This window comes from Oryza sativa, chromosome 8, assembly GCF_034140825.1.
Source record: "Oryza sativa Japonica Group chromosome 8, ASM3414082v1".
Taxonomy (NCBI): Eukaryota; Viridiplantae; Streptophyta; class Magnoliopsida; order Poales; family Poaceae; genus Oryza; species Oryza sativa.
Window position 1 is genome coordinate 8110601 of NC_089042.1, and position 12606 is coordinate 8123206.

The 12606-nt window shown below is 44.2% G+C and overlaps 2 protein-coding genes across 2 annotated transcripts; one reads left to right on the forward strand and one right to left on the reverse strand.

Annotated features, from left to right (window-relative positions):
* The first annotated feature begins 2982 nt into the window (after positions 1-2982).
* Positions 2983-7910, forward strand: LOC4345003 (exocyst complex component EXO70E2). Its single transcript, XM_015792880.3, has 2 exons — positions 2983-4754; positions 7200-7910. Exon 1 carries the CDS (start codon positions 3130-3132, stop codon positions 4708-4710), a length of 1581 nt encoding a protein of 526 aa, XP_015648366.1. The 5' UTR covers positions 2983-3129; the 3' UTR covers positions 4711-4754; positions 7200-7910.
* Positions 7911-8319: 409 nt separating this feature from the next.
* LOC9271236 (uncharacterized) lies at positions 8320-11504 on the reverse strand. Its single transcript, XM_015794202.3, has 3 exons — positions 10530-11504; positions 8802-10441; positions 8320-8712 (listed from the first exon to the last, which is right to left on the reverse strand). The coding sequence occupies exons 1-3, from the start codon at positions 11412-11414 to the stop codon at positions 8589-8591; spliced, it is 2649 nt and encodes an 882-aa protein (XP_015649688.3). The 5' UTR covers positions 11415-11504; the 3' UTR covers positions 8320-8588.
* Positions 11505-12606: the final 1102 nt, after the last annotated feature.

Sequence of the window (12606 nt, forward strand, 5' to 3'; positions counted from 1 at the left end):
AACGCACGGCTTGCTCTTGTTTGGCTGGGGCTTTAAGAAGAAGATTCGGCGGAATAAGGCAAAATGAGGCCTAATCCCTAGAAAGGCTTCGCAGACATGGATAAAATTGGCAATATGGACTATGGAATTGGGTTTAGGTGATGCAAACTAATCCCATAAAACTCCAGAATCCCCCGGAAGAATCTTGAGGTTGGAAGAGAAAAACCACCATAGAAGAAATGAGAGAACACCACGACCTCGTGTGTGTCAGGGGTCGGTAATGCTTCGCCGCATGCCGGACGCAACCCGATGATCTCCTTTGCCGGAAGAACACCATGCGCAACCATCTCCTTCAAGTTTTCCTCCGTAACATCGGAGGGCGCCCACTGACTTTCAAAGCTTTCTCTCTCCTCTACCATGGATGCGAGTTGGATGATGCGATTTGATTTGGAAGTGGTCAGAAATGGATGGGAGATCGATGCGGTAGTTGCGCGGAAGATTTTTGTGGGAGCTGTGAAGCTCTAGAGAGATGGATTGGAGTGGATTTGTGAACCCTAGCTTTCGCCGGTGTGGTTTTGCACTGTAGCAGAGAGTGGGGAAAGTGGCGAAGGTTTCGGCAGGGAAGACGAAACGACGCCCTGTTTTCAGCGTTTATTCCGCTAGGGTATCGGGAGGTGCTAATGGGCCTGGGCCTAAATAGTATTTTCAGCCCAATTTTGTTATCAGCGTGGCTGGTTGTGATCCTTGGGGGCTTAGGCATTTGTTTTTGCTTTGGCAACACTTGCTCATGACAAAATAGCCCAATGCTGTTAAAATCCTTTTTGACGCAGTTAGATAATTCTTTGGAATTACTACAATGCAAATAAAAAGGTGCCCAACAGAAAAGTGTTATACTAATTTTGTAGGCCTTTTTAGGCTACAAAGCTGTTCGGGTCTTATTGAGATGACTGATTTTGAATAGTCATTCTCTCGGCACGTTATATGCTTACTTTGGTAATAGCGTGAGATGTAGCTTAGGCTATTTAGACTCGTCGTTTATCATGTTTTATACCACATTTGATGGATCTTTTTGAGAGTTTTTACTCGGATTTTTATCATATGTATTGATTTATAGACCTTTAGAGTGTTTCTCACTCGGGCCTCTTCTATGTCTCCTTTTTGGTGTGTTAAAGCTAAGGCAGTCGACTGGATATTTTATTAAACGCCGCATATGCTTAGCTATATGATCCCTTGGATGATTCGGTTGTAAAACCACACGGATGGATGTTCATATGCACTTTGACTATATGATTGGTTTTTAGTTAACTAATCATATAGTTGGGGGCTACACCTAATTAGGTACATCTAGTCGATGCACCTGATTTTTTCTATTTTCAGCCCTTCACAGTCTTTGATTTTAGTACTCGGGAGACCAAGGCAGAGGAAGTTGAAGCACTCGGATTATCATTTTGAATGACGAGAGAAGACTATTTCGTCGACTGTAAAGGTCTCAGGGGCTACTGTGGAGATTATGGATACCCCATACCTACACGGCATGTATATCCGACTGGGTATGGGGTACCATGTATAGATAGAATATCTTTAAAGGGACTTGGGTTAAATTCCAAACTTGTATGTCAAGGAAATACCCGGGATCCTAGTTGGATACGATTGTATCTTATCTGTAACTACCTATTCCGTTAGGAATATAGGCTGTACCTTGTAATACGGACCCCTTCCCCTATATAAGGAGGGGTCCGGGTGCCTCTTGGGGCACGATTTTTCTCCCAGATCATACGATCAATAATACACTCGGCGGAGTAATCCCCGGACAGGAGCAGGGTATTACTTCTTGTTAAGAAGGCCTGAACCTGTATAAAATTCCTTATCTCTCAACACATCCACTTTTCTAGCTTGATAGCCACCCCTCTTAGTATTGCCGAAATCTTGTTTCGACAAACGGAGAGACGAATTTTACGTGGAAAACCCTTGTGGGAAAAAACCACGGGCGCCGACCGCAATGATCACTATAGAGGAGTTGGATATGATACATTGGGCTATCGCACCCTCCCCGTGCGGCTTACAAGAGATATGTATAAAAGAAATCTAGGAGTCCTAGTGGGAAAAAACTGAGTCATATTAGGAACTGATCCTAATAGTCAAGTTCTATTAATTAGGAAGCTATTCCAAATATATTGTGGGCTCAAAATTTGAATCACATATTTAACAGAGAAGATGATTAGTGCCTCAGTTATTTGAATGTCCATTATTCTGAAATCTGAAACATATATTCATATGGTTAAGTTTAGGATTCCTAATACGTACGTATGTATGCGTATCTGCTCTGTTTTTCATCTCCTGTCATTTGTCTAAAATGCATGCTAGCCTGAGACCCAGAACTATATATATTCTTTCACGCGTATACGTGCAGCTTCATGTTGAAACGCACGGTGGTTGAACTATCGACCAATTTCTTCCTGTATATGTAGATAGTTCTGTGGATTACTTTTAAATTACGAATGGAAATTAAAACACATAGGCATCCATATTTGGAGATAAAACTTTACGGTGCATGTATTGGTCTCGGTCTACGAGTAACAACTTTTACGTTAAAATTGGAAATTTGGTTGAAGTTGGAACGATGTGATGAAAATATTGAAAGTTTATGTGTGTAGAAAAGTTTTGATGTGATAGAAAAGTTAAAAGCTTGAAAAAAAAAGTTTGGAACTAAACACGGTGTAAATATATGAAAAAAAACAAAATAGCATAATCACTCACCGCGTCACACAGCGGGAACAGCGTCTAGTCTCCTTCACTCCACGGTCTCCACCTCTCCTCTCTTATCCTCTCCTCCACGGCTCCACGTCTATTCTCCGAGCGGCGTTGGCGCCTTGGAACATCGTCAACACTAGTTGAAAATGGAAGTGGAAGGATCCTAGTAATTGCTGATTGCTGTCGCCTTAATTTCAAATTGTTGACGCGCATATGCATATTATTTATTCATTCCATGAGGAGAGGGGCAGCATGTGCCGTGTGGTCGCCGGCCGTGAGCAGTCTCATACTCTCAGTTAGTACTCTATCAGTGCAGCAGCTAAGCCTCAGCCTCAGCCTCAGCTAGCTCGCCCGACGCCCGGCCCCTCCTCTGACCTCTCTCTGCGGCCGGCGCCGCTCATGGAGTACGGCATCACGCCGGCCGGGGGGTTTCGGTGGAGAAGCTACCGCGACTTGATCCGGGACGTGTTCATCGCCGGCGACATGTACTGCGGGCCGGCGAAGCTGTTGTTCCCGCAGATCACTGGTAGTGCCGGCGAGGATCAAGCGAGGTGCGGCTGGTCGAGCGCGAGCTCCGTGGCTTCTAGCCCCGTGGTGTCGTCTTCTTACATGTCATCCTCTGGATCCCCTGCTTGGTCCTCGGCGTCGTCTTCTCCCGTCCACAAGCTCCGCGTCATCGCTCAACAGATGGTCGGCGACGGCTACATACAGGAACTCATCCGGGCGTTCGGCCGCCGCCGCCCCGACGAGCTCATCTTCCAGAGGTGGTTCTCGCAGCTGGACGTGGACTTTGTCCTGGTCCTCCACACCGACGGCATGGTGCGAGCTGACAGCTTCTCCGTGGAAGACCTGATGGCCTTGATAAAGCGGTGGATCCGAGCTCTCCTGACCATGGTGCAGGTCCTCAATATCACGCTGCTCGAGCTCCCACTCCCGGTCGCCGGAAGTACGGAACGGATGGCGGCGGCGGCGGACCACGCGCAGTTCACTGGGTTCGCGGAGGAGAGCATCCTCAGGATGCTGGCCTTCGTCGACGCCGTCACTCTTTCTGCTCTCAACGTCAACGACGACCACCGCCACCGGACGCCGGAGCTACTCCCGGGGATGCTGCAGCTGTACGCCTGCGTCTCCGAGGCATGCGATCTCCTCGTCTCAGCTGGCATGGGCAAGGACGAGATCACGAAGATGCAGGCCTTGGACGCCATGAACAATGGCATCCTGATGCAAAGCAGGAGGAAGCTGAGCGATGCTATCTGGGTCATGATGGAGAAGGTCCGGGCTCTCTTCTTGATGGACGCCTGCTGGCAGGTCTCGCAGGAGGCAGCCGCATCCGGGACCCATGAGACCACGGAGCTGACGATGAACTACATCACGCTTCTCTGGCGCAACCATACCATGCTCGACTACTTCAGCGTGTTCGTCTCCGACGCCGACAGCTTCAGCTCGGTGGCGAGACTCATCGCCGAGATGATCACCTGCCTCGAGTGCAAGCTCGAGGAAACCTCCCTCTCCATCCCGGACCTGGGTTTGCGCTTCATATTCTTGCTCAACAATTGGCACCGTGTCTTGCAGCGTGTTGAATCCTTGCGAGACTTGCCAGCGGCCGTCCGGCAAGAACGAATCCTTCTCCTCCATGCCTCGGACAGCAAGATTAAGAGGTACATAGACGATTATCTTAATGCCTCCTGGTCGCCTCTGTTACGTTGCCTGCTCATCGACAAGCCTTTTGTTGCTCTCGGGAGGTCTCATGAATCTAAAATTGAGACACAACTCCAAACAACCTACGCAACACAAAAGTTTTGGAAGGTTCCGAACCCTCAGCTTCGGCAGAGACTGCGTAGAGCCATCATGAGCAAAGTTATTCCAGATTATAGTAAATACATAGAGCAAATGGATAGGCAGAATAAAATCAATCGACACCTCGTGGTCACTAGTCCCGAGCAGCTCGAGCAGCAAATAGAGGAATTATTTGAAGGATGATGATTATTAATTCAACTAGGAAGGTAACCCCCGCATTCACGTGGGTAAGTATGTTTTTTTTCACGTGTTTGACCATTTATCTTATTTAACGTTTTTATGCAAACATGTGGAAATGTAAGTCATGCTTAAGTTATAAACCAAGTCACAACAAAATAAATAATAATATTTATTTTTAATATGCTACGTGAGCCGTGGATCTCGCATCCGACGGCGGAGATCTGTAGTTAGCTGCAGTACGAACTCCAAGATGTAATGTGTGTATGACAGGTGAGACTAGATATTAATAGTATAGTAAGCAACTATTGTAAGAATTGACTATTACATTGGCTATAGATGATTTAGAGTTAGTAGTAGGCTATACTATTAAACTTGCTCTTATGCATTCAACGGCATGGTTTTTGACGGAAGGTACACGTGTTTGACCATTTGTTTTATTTAACGTTTTTATGCAAACGCATTTGACCATTTGTTTTATTTAACGTTTTTATGCAAACATGTGAAAATGTAAGTCAAGTTATAAACCAAGTCACAACAAAATAAATAATAATTATTTATTTTTAATATAAATAAATTGCCGAACATGTATCAAAAATTCAACGGCGTTATCTATCGAAAATTGTACCTTTAATAATCGTACATTTTTTTTGAAAAATATTCTTTATCGATATTGATTATTTTTAAGCTATTTGTTATATATTTAAATATCAATACTCACTCTCTAAAGTATAAGTATATTTGGATTTTCGTACGGTGTCTGAGATGCTGGATTTTTTTTACAATTTGGTCTTTCTAAAAACTTAATTTACAAATAGATCCCTAAAAAAATTTATTTTAGAAATGATCCTTTTTTTTACGCCAGAGTGGCTGATGTTGTCATCCAATAGAGCTGTGCCTGCCATACTGGCGCCAACCCCCCACCACCCCAAGGCGCTAGCGCCTCTTGCACGCTTCTCCGGGGTGGGGGTAGCACTTAACCCATGGGCCCCACCCCCTCCCCTCTCACTCCCCACACATTTGCCCCTTCTCCCATGCTCGAGCCCGAGAATACCTCTTGCTCTCTTTCCCCTCTCACTTCCTCCTTCTCAATTCGACTCGTTTTGGAGCCATTTTTTGCGGGAACTTTCAAGACATCGAAGAGCAAGATATACTCTTCCATTCCCCCTCTCAAATAGACTTCAATAATTGTTTTGTCTTTTGTGTTGGTTTTTAGTCACTCTTTATGTAGTTGCCTGAATGCTTATTCTCTTTATGAGATTATTGTAATAAGTGGCTGCAGCTTCTTTGAAGTAAAGGCCAGGATTTATTCCATTATCTAAAAAATTCCCCCCTCTTTTTTTCGTTTTAATCGGTGAAATTCGTAGATCGGACGGTAATCTTATAACCCATTGTTCCCCCAAATTTATGAATTTGAACGTTAAAATTGGGGATTTGTTTATAATAGTGTTACATGTGTGTAATATACTCATTGGTGCTACGATTTTTTAGAGTATGTATGTGGTAATGTTGATTAAGTTTAACATGTTTGACATGCCACTATTTTAAATATGCTTATTTTTTTAGTTTTGGAACAGAAGAATTGTATGATAGGATAATCCTAACATATTAAATTGTTCTCTAATATTTGCACATCGGTTTTTGGCATGTATAGTGTTAGAATATGCATCCATGTACCATATATTTCTTTTAATTTTTTTATATGCAATTATTAAGAAATACTAATTAAATTATGCAATTATTAAGAAATACTAATTAAATTATTTTTATATTAATTGTTAGCTAGAAAATAGGAGGTTAGCTCAAAAGAAAGAGAGGATACGGGAGGGGAGGGAGTACGTACGTGCAACTATTTCTAAACATAATAGATCTAATCAATTTAATTAGTGGGTTCACCAAGGGAAAATCAACACTTGATATTATTTTCAGAATATTTAGAATCTTTCTAATTTATTATATTGCCACATGGCGGTTTAGGAGTGTTTATAGAAATCCTCCATTGCGGCTTGAGAGCGTTTGTAAAAAGTTTAATGGATTTTAGTATATAATAGATGGAATTGTTTGTAACATTTTGAGAATCGTGGCAAGAAAAACCTATAAAATTTAGAACTTTCTAAAACTTTTTGCACTTCTTTGTTTGTTTGAGATGTCAGGTAATCCATTTTAAAACAAACCAAAACATATATATTGATCTCGGAGTATAATTAATATACATTACTTTTTAAGCATTCATGACACTACTAGAGAAGTAATCTTTGCTGGGATTGCAAAAATCACATTAGTCCCGGTTCGAATAGGAACAGGGACTGAAGATTATTTTTAGTCCTGCTTAAAAAGCCGAAGGGAACCTTTTGATCTCTAGTCCCGGTTTGTTATTTTTTCAGTCCCGATTTAAAAAGTCATCAGACCCCCACTGTCTTTAGTCCCGGTTATTGTTACCAACCGGGACTAAAGATTAATATTTAGTCCTAATTATTTGGGAAAATTTGCTACAGGACACCCCAAAATCGTGTAATTGGCTGTGGGACACCACAAAATCTTGGCTTTGCCCACGGACACTACGAAAGTTGTGAAATTGGCTGTGAGACACCGGAGGCAATATTTTATAATTTCCGAGGCAAAAGAGGTCAGAAAATTTTCTAAATGACCAATCTACCCCTGCGCGCCGCTACCTCTAAGCCTGACTGGGTCTGGTCGAACCAGACCCAGCCGGCGCTGTTTCCATCCTCCCTCCCTCCACAGCCCGATTCCCGATTCCCCATTCCCAAACCTAACCCTAGGCGACGGCGGCGGCGGAGGCGGCGGCGGCAGCGACGGCGGCGGCGGTGGCGGGGCCGGCGGCGGAGGCGGCAGTGTTGAGGACGGCGGCGACGGCGGCCTAGTCGGCTTCGGTTGGTGCGGCGATGGACAGCTCGGCGTCATCTTCAGTGGTACGGCGCCGTGGTGGTGGCGAGTTGCCCTTGGGCAAATGTCCATTGTGCCACTGATGGGGATTGTTGGCTCAGAAATGAAGGGAGTTGAAGGAGTGGGACGAATTTTAGTGTACCTTGGAGTTGTGCAAGCTTTATTATTACTGTTGATTTTGGTAGTTGTCATTAGCAAGTAATATGGACTGTAATAGGCAATTTAGTATTTGGAAGCAATGTAATGTTGAACTTATGAATGCCCTGTGGAATTAATGAATGTAGTATGGTTTTCAGATGAAATGCAGCCATTCGAATTTGGTTTGATATGGCATCTGAGCAATTGGAATTTTTGCAGTACTCTGTGATGTTGCTTTGATATGGCATTGAGTAATAGTGCACAGCATTTGCAGTAGTATATGGCATCTGAGCAATTTGGACAACATGTTGACAAAATTTGGCCAGAGAAAAATTTGGACAGCATGTTGGCAAAATTTGGCCAGACAAAAAATTGGACAGCATGTTGGCATCTGAGCAGTAAATTTTTGCTGTCTGAAACATTGGCAAAAAATTTGCCCAGACAGCAAATTGACAGTTTGGCAAAATTTCAGACAGCAAACTGGCATACATCCATACAACAAACATTTACAAGCATGTTGGACAGTAAACAAAATTTTAGACAGCAATAATTTAGAAGCCATTCCAGAAATACTCACTGCCATTCCACATCAACTAGTGCCATACATCCAGTGCCACACATGGTACTGCCACTGCCATTAAGCTTGGTCTATACAAAAGCCATACATGAAAGTCTTTAGGCACATTTTGCCTAGCAAATATGAGTAGTACTGCCCATTGGCTCCATAACAAAAGCAGTGCACTTAGCACATAAAGGAGTCCATGCCATTAAAAGCTAACATCAGTGAACATAGCATCCTACATTTATACAAAAGCAAATTTCATGTCATTGAACTTCAGTCTTCAGATGGCACCAGCTGCCTTGTTGCTTGGAGCATCAACATCCAAATTGTGAGCTCTAGCCCTGCTCCTTGTTATTGGGCTTGTTTGAGTTACCCCAGATGCTTGTGATCTTGAAGGTGTGGACCTGCAAAAAAATGAAAATCAACATAAATATGTAGAGTAAATATAGCAAATGTATGGCATAAAAAAGAAATTTTGCTGTTGACAACATACACAGTAGCTGTTGGGACTTGTATAACAGGATCTTGCACAGAAAGCACAACTTTCTTCACTCTTTTTCTCTTGGGCTTTGGTGGGGCTGGTGGAGGGGCAGATGGATCAGCAACTGGTTCATTGCAAGTCTTCTTGATATGGCCAAACTGACCACACCTCTTGCATCTATACTTTCTTTTTCCTGAACCTCCTTCTTCCATTCCTTTAATCCTTCTGCTTCTAGGTCTGCCTGCTGACCTCTTCAACAGAGGTGGATATAACTTGAATCCTACATTAATCTTGGCCCATTGAGACTTGTCTGTCATTGGAACTACATGTCCTGCATATGCCTTCTTGAATGTTGCAACAGAGTAGCAGTCATCCACAAACTGTTCCAATTCTAGCCCCCTCCGTGAAATGACTAGAAAAATGGCATGTGTGCAAGGTATACCTGTTACCTGCCATTGCCTACAACTGCATTCTCGAGTGTTCAAGTCAACAGTGTGCCTCCATGTCTTCAAATCCCTACCAGTCCCTCCTATTTCTCCTAGGTGACTGTGGGCTGAGTACAGCTTGTATCCAAGGTCCCTGCTCCTAGCATACAGGGACTTCATTACACTAGGAAGAATAGTACCAGTCAACTTGACAGCAAGCCTTTTCCTAACAGACATTCTCTCCATGATCATTTGCCTAATCTTATCCATCAAATCAACTACAGGCAGTGATTTCTCATGCCTGATCCAACTATTGAAGGTCTCTGCTATATTGTTTGTGACATAGTCACATTTACTGAGAGTAGAGAACTGACATCTAGTCCAAATGTGCTTATGGAAGTTATCAATCCATTCTGTAGCTTTTGGACATGCCTCTTTCATCTCATTATAGTGACTCTCGAATATGTCCTGCCTATAGGCCCTTGATGCAGGCCACAGATTCCTCTCAAAGACCTCACCACTGAACCTCTTCTGAAAGTTCTTCACCAAATGTCTCATGCATTCCCTATGCTCTACTCCATTGGTGAAGACTCTGGTGACTGCTGTGTCAATGCCTTTACCAGCATCTGTGGACAGAACCAACCCCTCTGGGGACCCAATTGCCGAGTGAAGCTTATCCATGAACCAAGCCCAATTATCTGTACTTTCTGACTCAAAGACTCCATATGCTACAGGAAACATCCAGTTATGGCCATCAATCCCAATTGCTGATGCCAATTGCCCTCTCCATTTGCCAGTCAGTACAGTTGAGTCAATACCTAAATATGGCCTGCAACCGTTAAGAAACCCATCAACACATGGTTTCAGTGCTACAAACATCTTGCTGAAATGATTCTTCCCATCCACTGTCACATGATCAACCTCCACAATTGATCCGGGACTTGTCCTCTCCAACTCTGCTTTGAAGTTGTAAGCTGCATCGAAGCTATCTTCCCATTTGCCAAGGATTTCATCAAGTGCCATCTGCCTACCGTCCCAAACAACGTAGTAAGAAATATTGATCTTGTACTTCTCTTCCAAGAACTTCTTTAAAGCAGTAGCACCAAGGGTTGGTTCTTGTCTCAACTTGTTGATCACACGATCTCTCACCCATGAATTGGTGGCCATGCAATTGTTCTCCAAACCAGCTGTGCTAGCACAATTATGTGCGTAAGGAAGCTTCTTTATCTGAAATGAAATAGCAAAAATGTTATAAATGGCAGAAAACACAATGAATAGACAAATCAGTGAACATCAATTATGTAGGCCTACTTACTTGCCAAGTTCTCCCATCCGGTAGTCTAGAAGCATGTATCCTCCACTTGCACCGCTTAGCCTTACAGTATGCCCTATACCTCCTTGATTCGCTATATGGCACTGCAAGTTCAACCTCTTTTAGTACTGCATATTGTCTAATGCACCTTTTAAAGCAATTGCCATCTTCAAAAGTTACACCAACGGCTATCTTAGGATTGTCTACATCAGTTACATGAGCCACTGACTCACAACCCTCCTCATCGTCAACGGCTAAATCGTCTTGATCTTCGTCAGAACCAGGGTCATAGTCTGCGTCAACTGCCTCATCATCTGAAACCAAGTCGTTGTATTTCTCTTTCTCATCATCTACACCAACATACTCAACCTCATCACTCTCACCCCAATCATCAACCTTTTCCTTAGGCTTCGTAGGTTTGCTAGGTTTGCTACGTTTAGATGCAATGACTTGGCTCTCTTGAGTGGCTAATACAATGTCAGTACAAGCAACTTGTCCATCTCCTGCAACAGTACTAGCCGGCCCATCAATGCTGCCTTGATCCATACAAGGCTCGGTCCTATTTCGTGGGTCATCACTCACATTAACAAGCAAAGGGAGCCTCCTCATCTCCCAGTACATATCAAATGCATCAAGCAATGAACTATCCGAAGCTATCTCTGCATACCTCTCAACATTTTTGTCCCAATAGGTTACAGTTATCTCCTGAAGATAACTATGTTTTACCTCCCCATCAAGATCATTAATAAGGTCAATCCAACAAATTGTATCCTTGTCTATTACCCACTTAATATCACGAGAGACATGATAATCCGGTCTACCGTTCTCATCAAACTCAACGTATGGACCAACTCGAACATCAACTCTGCAAGCTGCGCTAGCGTCCATCCTACGCGACAAAAACGCAGCAATAAAATCACCAAATTTCAATCACTTTAAATTGCAACAAAAACTCTACAACTCGCAACACATATCACTGCAAACAATTCCACTCATAATGCGAGGCAAAAAGGAATCAAGCTTACCCTTGAGGAACCCAAGACATGTCCAATGCCTTCAATGGAACCTCACTGCTCGTCAGCCGCAGGGACGATTTCTTCCCAGCACACTTCTTCCTTGGCGACATCTTCCTAGCTGCCGCTCGGCCGCCTACCAATATGACAGCTCCATCGGCCTCCGCCGGCGCCGCCACCGCCGGCCCCGCCACCACCGCCGCCGCCGTCGCTGCCGCCGCCGCCGTCGCCTACGGTTAGGTTTGGGAATGGGGAATCGGGCTGTGGAGGGAGGGGGGATGGAAACAGCGCCGGCTAGGTCTGGTTCGACCAGACCCAGTCAGGCTTAGAGGTAGCGGCGCGCAGGGGTAGATTGGTCATTTAGAAAATTTTCTGACCACTTTTGCCTCGGAAATTATAAAATATTGCCTCCGGTGTCTCACAGCCAATTTCACAACTTTCGTAGTGTCCGTGGGCAAAGCCAAGATTTTGCGGTGTCCCACAGCCAATTACACGATTTTGGAGTGTCCTGTAGCAAATTTTGCCTAATTATTTATACCAATCGGAACCAAAGATTAAAAAAAAGCAGCTGCACACGCCTCCTCGGCAACCGCGCGCCTACTCGTTCTTATCCCTTCTTATTCTTTTTCACAAACGCCTTATCCCTTCGTCCTCTCTTCCTCCACTCATCCTCTTCACTCCTTTCCCGATCCCCTCTCCTCCTCTCAATCCCCTCCCCTTACCTATTGGTGGCAGGAGGTGGCAGGCGGCGGTCGGGCGGGTGGAGGGGAGGACGGTGGCAGGCGGCGGCCCGGAGGGGTTGTCGCGGCACTGACGAGCGGGCTGATGCAGCGCTGAAGACGACGATGTGAGGACTTGTTTTTGTGATGTCGTTGTAGATGTGTGGTGCTGCTGTGGATGATTAATTTTGTGAAGTATGTGAATTTGTGATATCAATGATCTGTGAATTTGTGTTGTCATTTTGATCTGTGATGTTTATTTGATCTGTGAATTTGTGATGTTGGTGAGTTGGGCTGTGAATTTGTGATATTGGTGAGTTTGGCGTGAAAACAATAAATTAGAGGGTA